The sequence below is a fragment of the Bubalus kerabau genome, chromosome 6 (genome assembly GCF_029407905.1).
Source record: "Bubalus kerabau isolate K-KA32 ecotype Philippines breed swamp buffalo chromosome 6, PCC_UOA_SB_1v2, whole genome shotgun sequence".
NCBI lineage: Eukaryota > Metazoa > Chordata > Mammalia > Artiodactyla > Bovidae > Bubalus > Bubalus kerabau.
This window is the reverse complement of record NC_073629.1, coordinates 42,885,780-42,909,754: the sequence shown is the minus strand read 5'-3', so window position 1 is coordinate 42,909,754 and position 23,975 is coordinate 42,885,780. Positions and strand designations below refer to the sequence as shown.

The following is a 23,975-nucleotide window of genomic DNA, read 5'->3' as shown; positions in this document are numbered from 1 at the left end:
TTTATATAAATATATATTGCTGTTGTTGTTCAGTCACGTCCAACTATTTGTGACCCCATGGACTGCAGCATGCCAGGCTTCCCTGTCCTTCACTAACTCCCAGAGTTTGCTTATATCAGCACAAGAGAAGACTCTATACATGGACATCACCAGATGGTCAACATCGAAATCAGATTGATTATATTCTTTGCAGCCAAAGAGGGAGAAGCTCTATACAGTCAGCAAAAACAAAACCAGGAGCTGACTGTGGCTCAGATCATGAACTCCTTATTGCCAAATTCAGACTGAAATTGAAGAAAGTAGGGAAAACCACTAGACCATTCAGGTATGACCTAAATCAAATCCCTTATGATTATACAGTGGAAGTGAGAAATAGATTTAAGGGCCTAGATCTGATAGATAGAGTGCCTGATGAACTATGGAATGAGGTTCGTGACATTGTACAGAAGACAGGGATCAAGACCATTCCCATGGAAAAGAAATGCAAAAAAGCAAAATGGCTGTCTGGGGAGGCCTTACAAATGGCTGTAAAAAGAAGAGAAGTGAAAAGCAAAGGAGAAAAGGAAAGATATAAACATCTGAATGCAGAGTTCCAAAGAATAGCAAGAAGAGATAAGAAAGCCTTCCTCAGCGATCAATGCAAAGAAATAGAGGAAAACCACAGAATGGGAAAGACTAGAGATCTCTTCAAGAAAATCAGAGATACCAAAGGAATATTTCATGCAAAGATGAACTCGATAAAGGACAGAAATGGTATGGACCTAAAAGAAGCAGAAGATATTAAGAAGAGATGGCAAGAATACACAGAAGAACTATACAAAAAAAATCTTCACGACCCAGATAATCACGATGGTGTGATCACTGACCTAGAGCCAGACATCCTGGAATGTGAAGCCAAGTGGGCCTTAGAAAGCATCACTACGAACAAAGCTAGTGGAGGTGATGGAATTCCAGTTGAACTATTCCAAATCCTGAAAGATGATGTTGTGAAAGTGCTGCACTCAATATGCCAGCACATTTGGAAAACTCAGCAGTGGCCACAGGACTGGAAAAGGTCCATTTTCATTCCAATCCAAAAGAAAGGCAATGTCAAAGAATGCTCAAACTACCTCACAATTGCACTCATCTCACATGCTAGTAAAGTAATGCTCAAAATTCTCCAAGCCAGGCTTCAGCAATATGTGAACTGTGAACTTCCTGATATTCAAGCTGGTTTTAGAAAAGGCAGAGGAACCAGAGATCAAATTGCCAACATCCGCTGGATCATGGAAAAAGCAAGAGAGTTCCAGAAAAGCATCTATTTCTGCTTTATTGATTATGCCAAAGCCTTTGACTGTGTGAATCACAATAAACTGTGGAAAATTCTTCAAGAGATGGGAATACCAGACCACCTGATTTGCTTCTTGAGAAATTTGTATGCAGATCAGGAAGCAACAGTTAGAACTGGACATGGAACGATAGACTGGTTCCAAATAGGAAAAGGAGTTCGTCAAGGCTGTATATTTCACCCTGTTTATTTAACTTATATGCAGAGTACATCATGAGAAATGCTGGACTGGAAGAAACACAAGCTGGAATCAAGATTTCCAGGAGAAATATCAGTAACCTCAGATATACAGATGACACCACCCTTATGGCAGAAAGTGAAGAGGAACTCAAAAGCCTCTTGATGAAAGTGAAAGTGGAGAGTGAAAAAGTTGGCTTAAAGCTCAACATTCAGAAAACGAAGATCATGGCATCCGGTCCCACCACTTCATGGGAAATAGATGGGGAAACAGTGGAAACAGTGTCAGACTTTATTTTTCTGGGCTCCAAAATCACTGCAGATGGTGACTGCAGCCATGAAATTAAAAGACGCTTACTCCTTGGAAGGAAAGTTATGACCAACCTAGAGAGCATATTCAAAAGCAGAGACATTACTTTGCCAACAAAGGTTCATCTAGTCAAGGCTATGGTTTTTCCTGTGGTCATGTATGGATTGAGAGTTGGACTGTGAAGAAGGCTGAGCGCCAAAGAATTGATGCTTTTGAACTGTGGTGTTGGAGAAGACTCTTGAGAATCCCTTGGACTCCAAGGAGATCCAACCAGTCCATTCTGAAGGAGCTCAGCCCTGGGATTTCTTTGGAAGGAATGATGCTAAAGCTGAAACTCCAGTACTTTGGCCACCTCATGCGAAGAGTTGACTCATTGGAAAAGACTCTGATGCTGGGAGGGATTGGGAGCAGGAGGAGAAGGGGACGACAGAGGATGAGATGGCTGGATGGCATCACTGACCCGATGGACGTGAGTCTGAGTGAACTCCGGGAGTTGGTGATGGACAGGGAGGCCTGGCGTGCTGCGATTCATGGGGTCGCAAAGAGTCGGACACGACTGAGCGACTGATCTGATCTGTTATATGTACATATATTTAACTTATACATAAATATATATAAAGTCATTTTTGTTGGTCTTCATTTAAAAACTTCATTCTGAATACTCAGATTTTGCTCACATATTACTTTACAGATGTGTAATCCTTCAACTGGACAGAGATTACTCTCCTTCAGGAGAAGACAGTCTTACTGAAGGCTAGTGCAGCTTCTCTGCATTTCTGATGCCTCTTAAGATCTTCCAGCCTTGTTCAGTTAAGCGACCCACCAGTCACATGTTTGCCGAGAGCTGCTTCCTGCATTTGTACCCTATGCCCTGGCTGCCTGGTGCTCTCCCCACCACTGGACAAGCAAGGTTCTATGAAGATGTAGGAGAGGCCCAGCCAGGCTTTGCAGTTGAAGTCCTAAACTGGAAGAATAGAGGTAGTAATGGAAGAAGATTATTTTGGGAGACCCAGGACCCAAGAAGGCAAGTAATGAAGTGCTAGTGGTGGAAAGGACCTTAGAGGTCCCGAGAGTGGGGGAGTCTTGCCTTAGGCCACCGATTGAGTCCCTTGGATCGGTCCCATGATGCCTACTTCAGAGCTCCTCTCACTGGGCCTACCGTTCTCAGGGCAGAGCTCTTCTTATGCCTTCCCGATGCTGGGCCAGGGAGCCTGAGCCTGCCATGGTGCACTGGTATCCAAAGCCAACATCTCAGACAGGCCAATCCTTGCCACCCAGAGCAACAATTCAAGGCCATATCATCCTGCCTTCATGCTCAGCATGTTACTTGTTGCTTTCTGATATCTTAACTTATTTACTTATTTCTTTGCTATTAGTCTTCAGCATAAGAATATTAACTCCATGGTACAAGGGAACTTACCCGTCTTTCTCAAGGCTGCAGTGCCAATTCCTAGAAGAATGTCTGTTTGTTTACAGTAGGGGCTTGGTTACTAATTATTGAATAAATAAATGAAGGCCCAGGGACTTCCCTGGTGGTCCAGTGGCTAAGACTTCATGCTTTCAATGTACAAAGTGGTGCGTCTGGGTTGGAGTCCTGGGAGGAAAACTAGATCCCACATGCCGCAACTAAGACCTGATGTGGCCAAATAAATAGTAAAAAGTAAAATAAAAAACATTTATAAATAAATAAACGAAGATCTATTTTTATCTCTGTGACTCCAGAATTGCTTTAGTTTAGTTTCTGATTGATACTTAACCATCAGTGGTTTGGAACATCACAGCTCTTAGCTTTTCCTGGTATGCATTTATAAACATAGACATGGGATGATTCTTTAAGGGATTCTCTGTTAGCCTTTTGTAATGTAAGCAACCCTTCCCTCCCATGGAGACTACCTGTCCAACCTCAAAACAGAGAACAAACAGATCTTATGCATTTAGAAAAACAATTCTGATGGTAGTGAAGCAGTTAGGAGGAAGGTGTTATAAACAGGAGGTAAGAATCTAACAATGACATTTGAAGGATGATGAAGAAATGAATTCAGATGCCTGATCAGAGGACGACAGGCTTCCCTGGTGGATCATATGGTAAAGAAACTGCCTGCAATGTGGGAGATGTGGGTTCGATCCCTGGGTTGGGAAGATCCTCTGGAGAAGAAAATGGCAACCCACTCCAGTATTCTTACCTGGAGAATTCCAATTCCTTGGACAGAGGAGCCTGGCAGGCTATAGTCCATGGGGTTGCAAAGAGTCAGACACGACTGAGTGATCAACATTTTCACTTTTGAAGACAACAGTCTTCACAGTAAATTTCACATAGAGGGTGAGAGAAAGGGAGCAGTCAGGATGGACTCAATATTCTAGCTTGTCTGATGAGATGAATTCTTGCTATTAACTGATATGCATGACACAGAGTAGGTTGGGTTTTTCTGAAAAAAGAATGGTGAAAATGAGATAGTTGGGCCTTGGATATTTTTATGCTGAGGTGGGAATGAGCTGTTCAAAAAGGGGTTTCCAATAAATATTTGAGACTCGAATATATAGCTTAGGAGAAAGGGAGACTAGAAATGTACAGTTCAGATTTGTCTACATGTGATAGATCAAGCCAGCCTTAGAAGTAGATGAGAATAAAACAAAAAAGTATGAATGAATAAGATGGTAGACCAAGGATATAACACTTGAAGAGGCAATAGGCACAGTAGGGAAAAACTGGGACTTTGGACACATTACTCAATCATTCTGTGCCTCAGTTCCTCCATCTGTAAAATGGGTTGTTTAATAGAACAAAATGCTTATTTAGTACAGTGCCTGGAACATAATACAGATTATATAATTATTTCCTATTTTGGGGGATAAGCATATTCCAGGTGGTACTAGTGGTAAAGAACCTGCCTGCCAATTCAGGAGATGTAAGAGACCCAAAGTTTTGATTCATGTGCCGGGAAGACCCCCTGGAGAAGGAAATTGCAACCTGCTCCAGTATTCTTGCCTGGAAGATCCCATGGACAGAAGAGCCTGGTGGGCTACAGTCCATGGGATCACAAAGTCGGACATGACTGAAGCAACTTAGCACACAGCACTATTTAAGGTAATATAGAAAAAGAGAAGGCAGTTAAGAGTTCTGGGAAAGAGAAATCTGAGTCAGAAGAGAACAAGAGAGAGCAGCGCTATAAAAGTAGTTTCAACAAGGGGGAGCCAACTGTGAAAAACGTTATAGTAAGTTCCCGTAATTGGGGATTCCTGAGAAGCCTTTGTCTCTGTTGGTTAGAGTCACTTGTGTTCTTAGAAAGGGAGAACGACTGCAGCAGAAGTCTTACTGCTAGGATTTAAGAGCAAATCAAAAATGACCTCTCTTCAGAGATAGTAAATTGGACACTTTCACTTCCTTCCTCTCCTGACACCTCATTGACATTATAGTAACGGGATTTTTTTTTTTTTCTCATAAACAAAGAGAAACAAATGACAAGAGATGACAATAACAGAATTCTGGAAACTGAAAACCAGAGAATGTATGCTAATTTACTTAATACAATTAATAAAACTGAAAACTAAGCCACAGGGGAAACCCCAAAAGAAGTTGAGTTATGGTATAGAACTCCAGAAAAACCCAGAATTGGGGATTTTAGGTATCTCTGAAAGTGGGGTTGAAAGTTAAGATGAAAACAGAAAATTCTGCTTTAGAAGCAATTCAGTTCAGTTCAGTTGCTCAGTCGTGTCCCACTCTTTGCAACCCCATGGACTGCAGCACGCCAGGCTTCCCTGTCCATCACCAACTCCTGGAGCTTGCTCAAACTTATGTCCATCAAGTCGGTGATGCCATCCAACCATCTCATCCTCTATTGTCCTTTCTCCTCCTGCTTTCAATCTTTCCCAGCATCAGGGTCTTTTACAATGAGTTGATTCTTCACATCAGGTGACCAAAATATTGGAGTTTCAGCTTCAGCATCAGTCCTTCCAGTGAATATTCAGGACTGATTTCCTTTAGGATGGACTGGTTGCATCTCCTTGCAGTTCAACAGACTCTCAAGAGTCTGCTCCAACACCACAGTTCAAAAGCATCAATTCTTCTGTGCTCAGCTTTCTTTATAGTCCAGCTCTCACATCCATACATGACTACTGGGAAAACCTTAGCTTTGACTAGATGGACCTTTGTTGGCAAAGTAATGTCTCTGCTTTTTAGCATGCTTTTCTTCCAAGGAGCAAGCATCTTTTAATTTCATGGCTGCAGTCACCATCTTCAGTTATTTTGGAGCCTCCCAAAATAAAATATCTCATTGTTTCCCCATCTATTTGCCATGAAGTGATGGGACCAGATGCTATGATCTTTGTTTTCTGAATGTTGAGTTTTAAGCCAACTTTTCCACTCTCCTCTTTCACTTTCAATTAAGAGGCTTTTTAGTTCTTCTTCGCTTTCTGCCATAAGGGTGGTGTCATCTGCATATCTGAGGTTATTGATATTTCTCCCTGCAATCTTGATTCCAGCTTGTGCTTCATCCAGTTCAGCATTTCACATGATGTACTCTGAATATAAGTTAAATAAGCAGGGTGACAATATACAGCCTTGATGTATTCTTTTCCCTATTTGGAACCAGTCTGTTGTTTCATGTCCAGTTCTAACTGTTGCTTCTTGACCTGCATACAGATTTCTCAGAAGGCAGGTCAGATAGTCTCTTGAAGAATTTTCCACAGTTTGTTGTGATCCACACAGCCAAAGGCTTTGGCACAGTCAATCAAGCAGAGTAGATGATTTTATGGAACGCTCTTGCTTTTTCAATGGTCCAACAGATGTTGGCAATCTGATTTCTGGTCTCTTGCCTTTTCTAAATCCAGATTGAACATCTGGAAGTTCACTGTTCATGTACTGTTTAAGCCTGGTTTGGAGAATTTTGAACATTACTTTTTGAGCATGTGAGATGAGTGCAGTTGTGCGGTAGTTTGAACATTCTTTGGCATTGACTTTCTTAGGGACTGGAATGACACCTGACCTTTTCCAGAAGCAGTTAGACTCTTATAAATCAACTATATAAATATATATATATACACACACACACATATATATATATATATATAGACCCTGGTTCGATCCCTGGGTTGGGAAGATCCCCTGGAGAAGGAAATGGCAACTCAATCCAGTATTCTTGCCTAGAGAATCCCATGAACAGGGGAGCCTGGCAGGCTACAGTCCATGAGATTAAAAGAGTCACACACAACTTAGTGACTAAACCAACTAGCAAATGCATAACTAATATATAAAAAATTAAAAGCTGAAAAGAAACTTAAAGAAAAAAAGAAGCGTTTATCATCACCTCCTCACCTTGTACTGCCTCACCATGACTTTTCCTAACCCTGTATAGCCAGAAAGACTGTCTCCTCACTCTTGGGGCAGAAGCTGTGGGGTATTTTATTGAAGTCTAGTTGATTTATAATGTTGCGTTAGTTTCAGATGTACAGCAAAGTTATTGTCATTCATATACATATATTCATTCATTTTCAGCTCATTTGCTCATATAGGTCATCAGACTATGGCATAGAGTTTCCTCTGCTCTAGAGTAGATCCTTGTTATTACCGAATGACCTTGACCAAGGAACACCACAGTACAAATGGATGGATTAAGCGAAAGTCTCTGTTGAACAGTGAGATAACAGATTCTCTCTCTGTTTTTCCAGGATGCTGTAACCAAGTTTATGTATTCTAGTAAAGAGGGTGAAAGACTTTTTCCTCTCGATAAATATGTACCCCAGGAGAAAAAAGCCTAAAGCTACTGACAGGGGTCTCCCAGTGAAATGGCTCAGCCAGGTTATCTTCCAGTGCTGCCCACCACTTAGCAAGCTCAGCTCATCCACACAGTGCCCTCATGGTCTTTGTATGTGTCTAAAATCTTAACAAGGACAAATGGTACCCTTGGCATTTCTATTTCTCTTCTTTTTCCATGTAGTGTCTGCAATATGGTGTGAATGCTAAGAGCAAGAAAGAGCAAGCACCAGGAGGAAGCCATATTCTTGTTACGACCTAGCCTTGGAAGTCCCTCAGCATCATTTGTACCTCATTCTCGTTAAAAAGGGCCACCAGGTTCAGTTGGAGGCAACAGAGACTGCACGCTTGGTGGGGAGGTATAAATTGTTCCATTGTGGGAAGGCCCTGTGGGGTGGGACAGGACAAAGCAATAAACACAGCAGACACACAAGGATAGGGAGTCAGGATGGGATCACAATTCTTAGCGACACTGGATGCTAGAAGATGATGCAACAGTGCCTTAAACATTATCAAACAAAACAGCTTTTGACGCAGAATTTTATACTCAGCCAAGCTTTGACTAAAGAGTTAAGACAGAATATTTGTGTATATTCAACTTCTCAAGGATTTTATCTTCCATATACCTTTAACCAGGAAACTCCTGGCAGCTGTGCTCCATCAATATGAAGGCATAAAGAATGAAGCAGAGCCAGGAATTGAGGCCCCAAATAGGAGAGAAGGGGAGGACAACCCAGGACAATAACCAGGCAGCAGTTGAGGCTAGAGAGAAGAATAGGGGACTCAGGAGTGATGTCCCCATTAATCTGCTGTATTTTCTCAGGTGTTTGCATGCCCTGAGAGTAAGGGATCAGATCAGATCAGTCGCTCAGTCATGTCCGACTCTTTGCGACCCCATGAATCGCAGCATGCCAGGCCTCCCTGTCCATCACCAACTCCCGGAGTTCACTCAGACTCACGTCCATCGGGTCAGTGATGCCATCCAGCCATCTCATCCTCTATCGTCCCCTTCTCCTCTTGCCCCCAATCCCTCCCAATGTCAGAGTCTTTTCCAATGGGTCAACTCTTCGCATGAGGTGGCCAAAGTACCGGAGTTTCAGCTTTAGCATCATTCCTTCCAAAGAAATCCCAGGGCTGATCTCCCTGAGAATGGACTGGTTGGATCCCCTTGCAGTCCAAGGGACTCTCAAGAGTCTTCTCCAACACCACAGTTCAAAAGCATCAATTCTTTGGCGCTCAGCCTTCTTCACAGTCCAACTCTCACATCCATACATGACCACAGGAAAAACCATAGTCTTGACTAGACGAACCTTTGTTGGCAAAGTAATGTCTCTGCTTTTGAATATGCTCTCTAGGTTGGTCATAACTTTCCTTCCAAGGAGTAAGCGTCTTTTAATTTCATGGTCGGAGAAGGCAATGGCACCCCACTCCAGTACTCTTGCCTGGAAAATCCCATGGACGGAGGGCCTGGTTGGCTGTAGTCCATGGGGTCACTAAGAGTCAGACACGACTGAGTGACTTCACTTTCACTTTTCACTTTCATGCATTGGAAAAGAAAATGGCAACCCACTCCAGTGTTCTTGCCTGGAGAATCCCAGGGACGGGGAAGGCTGGTGGGCTGCCGTCTATAGGGTCGCACAGAGTCAGACAGGACTGAAGTGACTTAGCAGCAGCAGCAGCCATTTTATGGCTGCAGTCACCATCTGCAGTGATTTTGAAGCCCAGAAAAATAAAGTCTGACACTGTTTCCACTGTTTCCCCATCTATTTTCCATGAAGTGGTGGGACCGGATGCCATGATCTTCGTTTTCTGAATGTTGAGCTTTAAGCCAACTTTTTCACTCTCCTCTTTCACTTTCATTAAGAGGCTTTTGAGTTCCTCTTCACTTTCTGCCATAAGGGTGGTGTCATCTGCATATCTGAGGTTATTGATATTTCTCCCGGCAATCTTGATTCCAGCTTGTGTTTCTTCTAGTCCAGCGTTCCTCATGATGTACTCTGCATATAGGTTAAATAAACAGGGTGAGGGAATGAATTAGTAATAAGTGTATAAGAGACTGAGCAAAGAAAATGACAACATTCAAGCCTAGGGAAAACCAAAAGGTATACTTGAAGGTAAACATATCATAGTACATACCTAACTAAGCTGTGAGTAAAATCTGCAGAGTCGCAATAATATAAAAATTAATATTTGATCTGTGTTTTGGGGACAGGAAACTGGAAAGCAGTTGAGGGAGCAGCGTGTTTGAGAGCTAAATCCTAATATTCAAAGGATAAAGTCAACACACAATTTTTAAAATAGAAAAAAAATCCAAAAATCAACATAGGTACGTTATTAGAGAACATGGAAGCAAATTGTTTGTTATTTAGTTGCTAAGTCATGTCTGACTCTTTGCAGTCCCATAGACTAGCCCCCCAGGCTCCTCTGTCCATAGGATTTCCAGGCCAGAATACTGCAGTGGGCTGCGATTCCCTTCTCCAGGGGGTCTTCCCAATCTAGAGATGGAATCCTTGTCTCCTGTGTCTCCTGCACTGGCAGGTGGATTCTTTACCACTGACACCACCAGGGGAGGGCATGGAAGCAAATATACAAAGGAAAAGTGAAAGAGGCAAAAGTAGTTATCACTGAGGAGAAAGAATGGGGAGGGGGGAGAATTATTTCATACATTAATAACTTTTTTTTGGTCTGTTTCTGTTTTTTGGGGGGGGGGGGGATGGGGAAGGCTGGGCCACGCCTCATGCAGGATCTTCCTGGACCAGGGATTGAACCAATACCACCTGAAGTGGAAACACAATGTCTTAACTGTTGGACCACCAAGGAAGTCCTTAAATTAACAACTTTTATAGAAATATTTCATTTGAAAATTACATGCACATCTTGATTAAAATAAAAATTACTGTCTAAAAAATCATGAATGGAAATTTCTGTCAAAGCATGAAGGTTTGTACGTGTTTTCTCCCTTTTTCAATCCTACCAGATGCAGTAAGATAAACTTATTAGGACAAAGAGAATGGAAGAAGAAACAAGAGCAAGGCAGGAGCTTACAAAATAGCAGGCACTCATTGACAAAAAGAGCACAAAATCAGATTTGAAAATGAATAGAATAAAAGACATCACAACAAACTGCTAATTTTAAAAAGCCAGCAGACATTATGATATCAAAAAAATAGCAGTGTTTTTATTAACTGCCTTAGGAATTTTTTGATACTGGCTTTTTTTTTTTTACATCTTTGGCTATATTGCCTCCCATCTACTCTTCATGTGATAAAATGTTAAATCTATCATTAGAATAGAAAGGCAATTTAGTCTTCCCTCTAGCATACAGCTCAAAGGAAGTTCTTAAATTGATGAGTTAGAAGAACTTCTTTTAGCCTTGACATGACTATTGATAGTGTCATATAAGCTTTTAGGACTGTTGCCAAATTTAGGAAAGTAGTTGCCTATTTTTTCATATATAAACTGTAAGACTTTAAAACATTTCAAGTTTTCTTGTGTTTTGACTAATTGCAAATGTACTTAGATGGAGATGATCATAAACCATTTGCTGTTAGTATCTTTATGTCACAGTAACATATCTTGAACTTTATAACATTTTTGTCCATGTTGTTTTGTGTGTCAAATCAGCAGGAAACTTACCTTTTTCTAATTTTTATGATTATTTACCCTTCATTATATGGATTATCAACAATCCAAAAACATATTCATTGCTTCTATTCAAAACATGTATCTTCTTCTTAATAACATATTATGGTCTTGGTGTGATCTGATACTACTTCTTTCTCAGCATCAGAAAAATTTCTGTTTATTTAATTGCCCATTTTATTGTTTTTGTTTCATATTCTATTAAGTTTTAATATGAATTTTCAATCAATAAATAAATGACAGAATAAAGTATCTTTTATATATGCCCAAGTGAGGAGTCTGTAATTTCTCATATATTTTATTGACATAGTCCTAAACTTATTTCCAAATTGCAATAGTTATTTATACCCTACAAATACTGGACATATACACAAATTCTGATCAATCTTTTTTGGGTGAATTCCATCAAAAGCAGAAAAAAAGTATATGATGTGTTTAATAATTATATATACTAAGTCATCAAGTATATTCTGGAAAGAAGAGAACTTCTGTTTTCATGAGGGATCAGTGAGAATCAAATGTTCTGGTTATATGTTACACATGACATCTTGGAAAGTATTTCCCCAGACTAGTTTCTAGCTTACAGTCATGTGACACTGGCCTTGCATTTTATATCATGACAGCATGAGTAGCCATTGAGGGCAGTAGAAATTCTGAAAATCAGTTCTACACTTGGGTAGCTAGTAATAACTTGGAAGTAACTGTGATCTTGCTCAAATGCATGCCTGCTAAGTCACTTTGCTTGTGTCTGACTCTTTGTGACCCTATGGACTGTAGCCCGCCAGGCTCTTCTGTCCTGGGGATTCTCCAGGCAGGTATACTGGAATGGGTTGCCATGCCGTCCTCTAGGGGATCTTCCCAACCCACATACTGAACCCACATCTCTTATGTCTCCAGCACTGGGCATTGGCAGGTGTGTTCTTTACAACTAGCCATCTGGGAAGCCCCGATTTCACTCACATATCCTTCTACATTGAATCTAAATGTAGACCCCTGTCCTTTACTCAAACTAAATGCAGCTCAACTTCCCCTCAGCCAGATCCCAAAAATGCCTACAGTAACTCCAAAAGCACCCCTACCCATCAGGAAATGAAACAGATGAGACTTCCTAATGGAATGAAACAAGAAACTTAGCCATGGGTAAAATGGCTTACTTTTCATGGACATATTGCTAGGACTCCTTTCAAGGAAGCAGGACCTTGGAAGCAGGACAGGAGAGTTTGAGCTATGTTAGCTTCAGGGTTAATTGCCTCTGACAATACCAATTAAATTTTGGAAAACAAATTAATGTGTGTAAATGGCTTGTCAGACTACAGAAAGTTGAACCTTGTGTTAGAAGCAGGGCAATTCTAGAGGCAAGTTAAATCACCACCATGGGTAGATACGTGCTAAGTCCCTTCAGTCATGGCAGACTCTTTGTGACCCCATGGACTGTAGCCCACCAGGCTCTTCTGTCCATGGGATTCTCCAGGCAAGAATACTGGAGTGGGTTGCCATGTCCTCCTCCAGGGGATCTTCCCAACCCAGGGATTGAACCCAGGTCTCTTACATCTCCTGCATTTGCAGGCAGGTTCTTTACCACTAGCGCCACCTGAGAAGCCCAAATTACCACTACAGATCCTCAAATAATGTGAAGAGATGGAAGCTATAGGTATTTCTGAAAATTGGTGTAAATGATGATCTGAAAATAAGAGGAGTGAGTGTGAAACATCTACTAGAGAAAAGATGCTCCATATATCACCTCCCATCTGCCTCTCTCTAGCCTTGCTAGACTCATTGCTTTCAACCTCTTACTTCTCATTCATTTTCCTTTTAGGTTTTTAAATAAAATTACTTTTTAAATTGAATTAAAATTAGCAGCCATATCTCCAGCCCACTATTTCCAACTTGTATGACAGGACAAGTACCAATACCCCCATTTCAGCAGATGACCGCAAGTTTCCTGGAGCCTAAATCAGAGAGTCTTTGGGACACGTGGCAGAGCTTCGAGTATGTGTGTGGGGATCCCCATTATTGTGATTCAGTTCAAATCTAAATACTGAGTACGAAGAGTCCCCCTACTTCTCTCTCCTGCTCTTCCTTGATTCACCTGGGAAAATGCTAGAAAGCAGACAAGGTGAAATTGACCAGCTTAGGAATAGAGATCTCCAGGTGCTTACTTTTGTGACCCTCCAACAAAAGAACACAGTCTGATTACCCAGCATCTTTCCATTAACAAGCTCCCCGCAAGGAGTTTAAATTAGCTTTCAGTGACTCTGTCTGAAATATGAATAGATAGCCAGAGATTACCTGCCAGTGGGAAAAGCCTCTGACACAAAGGGCTGAGACCAAAACAAACAGGAAAATGAGAAATAAATGCTTTGGTATTCTAAAAAAAAAAGAAAGAAAAAAAAAAGAAAATAGGAAAAATACCATCAACAGCACAGGGTTATATAAAACTGAAGTACTCATAAAAGAAAAAGATAGCATTTAGAATTAAAGGCCTGATAAAAGCAAGGGAAATGTTAACTGAAGAGTTAAAAGATTAAGTTGAGAAAACTCCCAGAAATTAGAAAACAAGGCAAACATGTAAAAAAATAGAAAATGTTGTTGTTTAGTCACTTAGCCGTGTCTGACTCTTTGCAACCCCATGGACTGCAGCATTCCAGGCTTCCCTTTGCTCAAACTCATGTCCATTGAGTCAGTGATGCCATCAAACCATCTCATCCTCTGTTGCCCCCTTCTCCTCCTTCCCTCATTCTTTCTCAGCATCAGGGTCTTTTTCATTGAGCTGGCTCTTTGCATCAGGCCAAAGTACTGAAGTTTAAATATGAGGAAATTAAAAGATCAGTCCAAATGGGCCATAATCTGAAGAGTGGAAGTTCTAGAAAGAGAGAATAGAGAAAATAAAGTTATCCAAAAAATAATTTCAGATGACGTCCTAGGAAAACACTTGGAAAAATCAAAGTATATTGTTGTATAATTCTGGAACACTATGGAGAAAGAGAAAATTCTAAAAACAACCAAAGAAGACTAAATGTAGTCACATGAGGTTTTGATCAGAATAGATTTAAACGTTTTACCAGTAGTACTAGAAATTAAAGGACAAGGGAGTAATGCCTTCAAAATTCTCAGGGAAAATTACTTACACTCTATTGTTCTGTATTCAGCCAAAATATTAGTCAAGTGTAAAAGTAGAATTTTTAAAATTGCAGGCATGCAAGAATTTAGAAAGCTTATAACACAAGCACATTTCTTAAGGGAAAGTAAATTCAACATACTCCTTCAACATAGCAGAAAATCTATAGATACTGTATAAAATTGATAATCAAGAAGCAGAAGTATAAAATAGTGGACTTAGAGAGCTCATATAGCCACTAGAAGAAAGATCAATAAGATTCTAAAGTGGTTGGAAAGATTAGAGGGTCATGGAGGAGGACTAATGCTCTTCCCTGTGAGTTTTCTAATTTTTTTTAAATGTGCATGTATTAATTTTATTAAAATAATTTTGTATTATAATCAAAAAGGAAAGTGAATGGAAAGATGGAAAGTGAGGTAATAAAAGCAATGAATCTTATAAAGATAGAGGTGGTGGGAGGGTGAAGTATTTACTGTAATACTCTTTACACACATGAAGCTCTTTAACCCTCACACTCCTGAAAGAAATACCATTATACCATTTTAGAGATGAGGAAACTAAGGCTCCAGGAAGTTAAAGGAATTTGCCCGAAGTCACACAGCTAGGAACTGGCAGAATTAAGGTTGAACCCAAGTCTGTCTGGTTCCAAAGCTCAGTCATATTTCATTACATAGTTCTGAATATTGGCAAACAGAAGAGAAAGATACTGGGACCTAATATGAAGGGAAGACAATAAGTTTTGAGTAGAGGAAACACATGAATATTAAGGTAAGTTGAAAGTGAAAAGTCGTCAGAGGGCAATAATTGAAAGTACAGAAGAGAGAAGGAATAATTTATCCAAGTTTTAGATAGTTGGGCTTCCCAGGTGGCATCTTGGTAAAGAATCTGCCTTTCAATGCAGGAGACATGAGAGATGCAGGTTCAACCCCTGGGTCGGGAAGATCCCTTGGAGTAGAAAATGGCAACCCACTCCAGTATTCTTGCCTGGAAAAGTCCATGGACATAGGAGCCTGGCGGACTATAATCCATGGGATCAAAAAGAGTTGCACACAACTAAATACACACATACTGATGGCCTGTGCAGGATTTTACCTTAGAAAATTAGGGGAAAGCAGCATGGTGATATAGGCAGGAGTAGAGTTGTGGAAAGGAGGTAAGTGTGGGTGAAATTGTTATTAAACTAGAATTTATAAGTCTGATATTCTTTTTCTCTATGAAGTAAGAGTTTAGTTATTCTCCTAGGACCAAATGAACAAGGAAAGGGTTGGATCTTTGCAGGAGACTAGGGGGAAGAGTGAAGTTGGAAAATGACTGGAGCCTTTAGGAAAGCGAGTAGGGTTGCCAGATTCAGCAAATAAAAATACCACTCGCTCAGTGAAATCTGAATTGCAGATTAAAACGACATGATTGTTTCAGTATATGTCTCAAATATTGCATGATATTTTATCTGACAGCCCTTAAAGAGAAACATTAAAGCATGCATGTGCTTAGTCGCTCAGTTATGTCTGACTCTTTTCAACCCCATGGACTGTAGTCCACCAGGCTCCTCTGTCTATGGGGATCTCCAGGCAAGGATCTTCCCAACCCAGGACTGAACCCAGCTCTCCCAAAACATGCATAAAGAACAGCAAAGCTGCTTTGAAATAAGAAGTCTGGAATGGATTCACCTCAATGTAATGGGCATCAGATGGTAAGCTCAGTGTGCGGGGAAGAAGGTAGGAACACTGGGCTTATCTTCCAGGCAACAGTTGAAAGGGAGCTGGGCTAACAGCCAGGAGATAGCTTGAGGGGACAGTTCTTGGGGCCTCTCATGAGAATGATGGGAAGAGACAAATGTGGGAACCAAACTGGCAGGGAAGCCGTTGCGGCAAATCACTGTGACTGCTTTCTAATTTTATCTGAGTGCTCACCTACATTTTATATCTCATAGCTGTGCACTAAGGATGAATATTGCTAAGTAATCATCTGCAAAGTATTTGAGCTCTTCTAAATATTGAATCAGTATTGAATGTTGTCCTCCAACAGTATTCACGAAAAAAGGACTGACTTCCCCCACATAATTCTTTGACATGGTTGAGGTTTATTGTGGTGGTTTGGGGTAGCGGTTAAGAAATCAGCAGCTTGTCTATGGTCAACGCCCACGCTAACCAAGTTGCTTAATTTGTTTGAGACTCAGTTTCCTTGTTTGTAAAATTAGGATTTTAATAGTACCTATCCTGGAACTTTCCTATGGTCCAGTGGTTAAGACACCGATTCCAATGCAGGGGGCTCGAGTTCCATCCCTGGTTGGCAATTAAGATCCCACATGCAGCATGGCACAGCCCCGCTGCCCCCACAAAAACAAAAACAAAAACAAAAAACACAACCCAAATCCAAACAAAAACAAACAAAAAAACATAGTACCTAACTTGTGTTAGGATCATGATAAGTAAAGGTAAGGTAAGGATAAAACGTGTTAATATGTGTGAAGCTTGATAGTCAGGAAATAAGTGGTTTTAAAGGACTTTCATTGTCAGATAGTTGTATACATACAGAACCCCCAAACTGTTTACTGAAGGCATTTGAGTTTTCAAACCTAGCTCAGCGACTCATTAGCTGGAAAATACAGTGGTTTAAACTGTGTGACATTTCCTTCATCAACAAAATGACCAACAACATTTGCTTCACAGAGCAGTAGTTAAATTAGATAATCTACCACATGCCTGATATAGTCTGGGTGTACCATTTACTTTAATTCTTTTCCCTTTAAAGAACTCATAAATTAGTAGATGGGGTGAAGTTTGCCAAGTCCACACATTATGTTGTGCTGAGCAAACTCAATATATCATCCCTTTTAAGAGAAATACATCCTCAAACCCAATCAGAGTTTATTCTAGAGGACCGTTATCTTGGTTTCTATGTCTTACGAAGTTACTGTTGTTGAGCTTGAGGGTGTGTGCTGGGCCCAAGGCTGTTGATGAGAGCTTTTGGGGAAACTATATACTAACTGTCATTTGATTTTTTTTTTTTTTTTTCCTTTGCAAAGTCATAAGATCCCAGAAGCCAGGAGTTGTTGTTTATTCATTCAGCCTCCTTCTGAGTCATTCAGGTACAGGGTGTGTCTGTACTGTGTTAAGTGAAACTTCACAACGGAGAAGTTTTGCGTTCACATCTGCCTGGATGGGAAGCCAGTGAGACCAGAGATTGGGTGGAAACTGTCTTGCAAAGCTACACGCAGAAGGGCAGGGCAGAAGGGCCCTCAGTTTACCACGTAGGCGAAGCTGACCAAGGCCGACTCTCAAGTCTCACATTCTGAAGCAGCATGCAAGCGAAACGAAAGAGTGGGCGAGCTGTGAGCACTGAGGCTGGGCCTCCGAAGTAGAAAGACAGACAAGGGCGCCGGCCCCAGGCTGGGCAGCTGCCGGTCCTAGGGTGGTCCGCGCCGGGCAGCCCTTTCTCTTTGGAAACTCCTGAGCTGCCCAAGCTGTTTAAACTCTCAGGCCCCAGCAGCTGCCCACCCCCTCACAGACCTCACCACTGGCTAGAATCTGGGACACAAGGCCTGATTTTGCGCCCAGTTGAGTGAGGGGAACCCCCGCACAACACCTCGCCCCCAGCTGGCCCATTTCACTGTGCGCCCCGCGAAAGCCACTTTCTGCCCCTCAGACCGCAAGTTTTGAGGCAGCAGAAGGATAAAGGTGAGGGAGGGAAGTGAGCTGAAGTGGAGGAACCTCCCAGGCCATTCTTCTACCCGGGCTGCATGTCTCCTCCATCCTTCTGGCAGCCCCTTCCCAGCATCTCGTCCCCAGGAACACGACCTGGACTCGCGGGGTCGCGGAGCTGGTTTCTCCCTGCCTCCGCAGAAGCGCCTGGGGTCCGGGGGCGGGGTGGGGGTGGGGGCCCGGAGCGCCTGGCCACAATCTTCGGACTCCGATCCCCCACGGGCTGCGGGGTTAGGGGACCAGAAAGGCGCACTAGATTGGCCAGGCCGTCCTCTGTCTCCTAAGACTCTTCTTGAGAAAAGTTTCCAAAAGCGCGTCACCTCCCTTCTTTTCTAAGGCTGGGGAAAACCGTCTCCACCGCCAGGGAGCGGCGGATAGCAGGGCGAGGGCCGTGATTTATACATTTAGAGTCCAGGGGGCACCAGGCTCCGCCCCCTTTCTTTCTTTCTTTTTTTTTCCCCCTTCTTTTTTTGGTTCCCTTGGGGAGGAGGGGTTCTTTTTTGTCTGTGTGTTTCTGCCGCAGATCTTTCCTGGACAGTGAGTCTCAGCTGCACAGATCCGGCGGCCCCCAGGCGCGAGCAGAGGGGCATGGGGGTTTGAGGCACTCACTCCTCCTCATCTCTTCCTAAAGAAGCCACTCAGCCTCAGCGGGGCGCTCGGCGACTTCAGCTAACCGGTCTGCCCGGCCACTGCAAGAGCGTTGGCCATTGGAGTGTGCGGCTGCGGAGGGAGGGGATCCCGACTCGAGTAAATTGAGAGCTCGACGCAGTCAGTCCCGGGCAGCAGCAAGATGCCGAGCGCGCAGGGCAGACCCGGAGCTCCGCGAACGCAGCTGCGTCCCGCCTGAGCCAGGTAGGGAGTGAGCGCTGGGCAGGCGCGGACCCGGGCGCGCGGGGGAGCATCGCGGCCGGAGGTCTTCAGAGGCAGAAACAAAATTTTCAAACCGGAGAGAAGCAAAGCAAACACTTAAACCATCCATCTCTGGGTGCTGAGAACAAGCATCTCTGGGCTACTCAGGCGCCCAACCGGATCGGATTGTTCTGGGCTCACTAAAAAGTTTGGAAAAGTGTTAAGTCCTCTTTGTAGAACCATCTGGGGTTGGGGGATAGAGGAAGCTGCGGTGGGTCTGCGGAGTGGGAGGGAAGGCGCTTATTTTGGGAAATCCTATAGACAAAGACTGCGGGAGATGAGGTAAGGGCTTAAACTTGCCCTGCGAGCGAGCCGGGTGTGGAATTAGATGGGGGGAAATGCGGAGCTACTGGGCGCCGAACAGCCTCTGGGTCCCGGGAATTGCTGTAGTCTTGAGAATTCCACTTGTATCGCATTTGCTACCGTGAATGTCACCCTGAAACATTTAAACAACTTACGGGTAGACTGCTCACACGTGCCATGTTTCATCCCCTCGACACTTTGTAGGTCTCTGAGACGAGGCAACGTATTGGGGGAGGGCAGTAAATAAAACTGACTTAGCAACGAACCGCCAGGCTTCTGTTTGTATGAGTTTCTGGAGAGTAATTTTGCATTCGGAATTTGAAATGCAGTGGCGTGTATTTTTAGCGTTTGTAATTTAATTTTTTGTATGCGTGTTTGGGCTATATCCACAGTAACTAAAAATACTCCTTTTGCAATCAATGGGTGTACGAAACTTCTGGGATTTATTGCAATAGCTTATGAATGATTTTTACTGAGTACTTTTATAGTTTCTTGCACTGACTTGCGCGGAAAAAAAAAGAAGAAGAATGAAAAGGCAGTTGCTTCACGGAGGCGCTAAAGCTTTCCTGTTTACCGCAGGGCCAGGGCGGGCTTGGCTGCCCACACTGTGCTGCGCCTTCGGACCCTAAGCACACCTGCTCCTAGAGATTATTAATAGAGCCTAAAAAGTGACTTACGCTTTCAAATGATTTTCGTGCAAATCTAACTTCTTGCATGGCAATTAGGAGGTGGTTTTAGCTGGGTAGTGCCGGAGCACAGAGGTGTGAGTCTCACATTGGTGATTTGGTCTCTTCGAAGGTGTGACTAGGAGCTAGTGGTGAGCCCGCCGCGAAGCTGGTGAAGGCTTTAGTTTTTCTACTGGAGCTGGAAACCTAGTGGGAGTGGGGACAGCGTTGGGAGAGGTGGAGGTGTGTGTGTGTGTGTGTGTGTGATGAGGAAGCAGGAGTGGAATTAAATGGGGCTCACACCTCCAGTTTTCCCATTTCCATTTGAGTGTATGTAACCATAGGGGACGTTTTCGTCTTGTCGAATCGGAGTTTTCAGTTTGGGTAATTTTTTTTTTTTCTCCTTTCTTTCTCTCTCTCACCCTTCTTCCTTTTTTCCCCCAAGAAATGAGAGTTTGATGTTTTTAAAAAAAATCCTTCCCCCTGCACTCTCCCCAAGTTTCCTTAAAACAAATCAACAATAAGAAAACTGGAGCAATGCCTTCGCTAGAATGAATTACGCCAGTGTGCTGTGGCTTTTTCCCTGACTCTCTGCTGTTTGTGATTTGTTTAAGGCTGTGGTTTCCGAGGCCCTCTCCAGCTAAAAACCTTCACAAAAAAAGCCTGGATCTCTCTCCTTGAACCACCCCGGCTGCCTGTGAAAGCTCGCTCCGCCTCGCCCTCTAGCGTTCATCTGGAGAAGCGCCGCCCCGGGTGTCGGGACCGTGCGCATCATGGGGTCCACCCGTATCCCGCTGGTCAAGGCCCTCCACAGCCCTGTCTCGGACTATGTCAACTACGACATCATCGTCCGGCATTATAACTACACGGGAAAGCTGAAGATCAGCGCGGACAAGGACAATGGCATTAAACTGATCTCAGTGGTGTTCATTCTCATCTGCTGCTTTATCATCCTAGAGAACATCTTTGTTTTGCTGACCATCTGGAAAACCAAGAAGTTCCACCGACCCATGTACTATTTTATCGGCAATCTGGCCCTCTCAGACCTGTTGGCGGGAGTGGCCTACACAGCCAACCTGCTCTTGTCTGGGGCCACCACCTACAAGCTAACCCCCGCCCAGTGGTTTCTGCGGGAAGGGAGTATGTTTGTGGCCCTCTCGGCCTCCGTGTTCAGCCTGCTGGCCATCGCCATTGAGCGCTACATCACCATGCTGAAGATGAAACTCCACAATGGGAGCAACAGGTTCCGCTCCTTCCTGCTCATCAGTGCCTGCTGGGTCATCTCCCTCATCCTGGGGGGCCTGCCTATCATGGGCTGGAACTGCATCAGCACGCTGCCCAGCTGTTCTACCGTGCTGCCGCTCTACCACAAGCACTATATCCTCTTCTGCACCACGGTCTTCACTCTGCTCCTGCTCTCCATTGTCATCCTGTACTGCAGGATCTACTCCTTGGTCAGGACTCGCAGCCGCCGTCTGACCTTCCGCAAGAACATTTCCAAGGCCAGCCGCAGCTCTGAGAAGTCGCTGGCACTGCTCAAGACCGTGATTATTGTCCTGGGCGTCTTCATCGCCTGCTGGGCGCCACTCTTCATCCTGCTCCTGCTCGACGTGGGCTGCAAGGTGAAGACCTGTGACATCCTCTTCAGAACGGAGTACTTCCTGGTGTTGGCTGTGCTCAACTCCGGCACCAACCCCATCATTTACACTTTGTCCAACAAGGAGATGCGTCGGGCCTTCGTCCGGATCATGTCCTGCTGCAAGTGCCCCAGCAGAGACTCCGCAAGTAAATTCACACGACCCATCATCGCGGGCATGGAATTCAGCCGCAGTAAGTCAGACAACTCCTCCCACCCCCAGAAGGACGATGGGGACAACCCAGAGACCATTATGTCTTCTGGAAACGTCAACTCTTCTTCCTAAAAGGGGAAACTGCCGACCCATGGGGAGTGTTCTTGCATGGTCACCCACCACCCCAGTGTCTGGGGAGAAAAAATAAAAACCAACCAAGCCTCTGTGCCTCCACTGCTGCCAGGGAGGAGCTGTCCGAAGCCAGAGGGAGGGAGAAAGAGCACAGAACAGTCTGGTAGTGCCTGGAGTTGGTGGGTAGACTTAGTTCCTGTGAACAATGCACTGGGAAGGGTGGAGATCAGGTCCTCGCCTGGAATCTATTTCCTCCCCTTACCGGAGCTTTGATTTTGCACTGAGCCAAAGGTCTAGCATTGTCAAGCTCCTGAAGGGTTCGTTTGGCCCCTCCTCAAAGACTAATGTCCCTGTGTGAAAGCATCTCTGATGGGAGCTTTGAGGAGATGTTTTCTTTCACTTTAGTTTCCAAGGCAAGTGAGTGTGTGCACTTCTGCTTCGCTAGGTATGCTCTACATACCTACTATGCTAGGCATCCCACCCTCCCTTCCCCTTCACACCCCTCCTCAGAATACCTTTACTTTATATTTTAACTACCTGGCACTCAGAGCTGGGAGTGTGGCACAGTCCAATCTTGAGCATATGTAGCAGGTAGGCTGCATCCAGCAGGTAGACTGTGGTGGAGATGGTTTGGAGCTGGAAAGCAATTTTACTTGCTGTGTGGCCAAAGTTTCCACGTAAGCTGGATGAGTGTTTTTGAATTTAATTGCAGTCACTTTAAAAAAAAAAAAAACTAAAAACCTTTGCAATGAAATGTGTTGCAGTATTATATCCATCGTGGCTGAAATCTGCATAAGGAAGTCCAATTTATTTAAATGACATCAGCCAGTATCCTTAGTGTCATAGGAGAAACAAACAAGCAAAAGAAGGTGAAAACTGACTCGGGGTTGGGGGGTGACTTTGTAAACCAAGAGAGTTTTTTGTTTTTTTTTAATTAGTTTATCTAACAATACAACATCTGTCGTTGGCACTTTTGTTGATGTTTCTTTCAGAGTGTTGTGGGAATCATTTCAACCAACAGGATGGCTGTATTTTGTTGTGTTAAAAGTACTTTGTGTAATCTTTGAATGTATTTCAGCATTTTATTGGATTTTCCTAACCTGTGTTAACACCATTGAATGTGTATTTCTTCAGAAAATACCATCCTCTTGTGCCCTTAAAAAGCATTACTTTAACTGATAGGGAACATGACAAGGTTTTCAGTACATTAAATAGTTAATTGAAGATGTGTATAAATGTCACAAAGAATAAAAAAAAAATATTGGTGTCTGTTTAGTATGGTTTCCAGTGCAATTAAATCAAGAAATGTCTTTTTTTAAAAATAGTATTTAATAGGTTTCTGACAATGTGGATCGTTTTGCACATAGCTTTATCAACTTTTAAACATTAATAAACTGATTTTTTAAAGATTCTTTGGTAAAGAGCATTTTTAAAAAATAATTAGTAAGACATTCTATCTGACTATGTGCCTCTTTAGAGTTAAAGTTAAAGGCAAATTTCTGTTATTCTTCATGGGATTTTATCTTGATAAACTAGAGAGTGGAAAAAAAAAGTGTGGTTTGTTTAAAAACCACTCTTTTTCAGGAGGAGAAACTTCAATAAGTTAACACTGAAGAGTAGTAAAGAATGAGATGAAAACCACCAACCTCTAAATACCACATTGACAAGTAAATGTAATTGTTTGAGTTAAATGACATTCAAGCCCAACTAAATTAAGTATCAGTGGTCCAGTGGTTAAAATTTGCCTTCCAATGCAGGGAGTGTGGGTTCAATCCCTGGTCGGGAAGCTAAGATCCCACATGCCTCTTGGCTGAAAAACAGAAAACAAGAAGCAATAGTGTAATAAATTTGTCTAAAAACATGGGTTTTAAAATAAATGATGTACAACAATGTCATTGTTAAGTTAAATTATGGCACTTTGGTCAGTTCACACCCATCCACAGAAGTTTATATTCTTGGCTTGCCACCAGCATACTTGGGAGGTGGTGGTATGGCTGTGGAAGATACTGTTAAATTGCTTATTTCTTTCAGAAGACTGTCTTGGCTTCTCCCAGTCTACCAGCTGAACAATATAAAACTATTCAATAGCGAGAAAGTAACAACTTGTAGAATCTTGGCTGAATAGCATACACTTTTTATTTGAAAAATTTTG

At 42.9% G+C, this 23,975-nt stretch overlaps 1 protein-coding gene across 1 annotated transcript; it reads left to right on the top strand.

The window, feature by feature from the left end:
- The first annotated feature begins 18,474 nt into the window (after positions 1 to 18,474).
- Positions 18,475 to 23,231, top strand: S1PR1 (sphingosine-1-phosphate receptor 1). The gene is made up of 2 exons (XM_055584946.1): positions 18,475 to 18,876; positions 20,516 to 23,231. Exon 2 carries the CDS (start codon positions 20,675 to 20,677, stop codon positions 21,821 to 21,823), a length of 1,149 nt encoding a protein of 382 aa, XP_055440921.1. The 5' UTR covers positions 18,475 to 18,876; positions 20,516 to 20,674; the 3' UTR covers positions 21,824 to 23,231.
- The last annotated feature ends 744 nt before the right edge of the window (positions 23,232 to 23,975 follow it).

Excerpts from the sequence above, each read along its gene's own strand:
- S1PR1 (XM_055584946.1), top strand. The coding sequence starts at position 20,675 with ATGGGGTCCACCCGTATCCCGCTGGTCAAGGCCCTCCACAGCCCTGTC.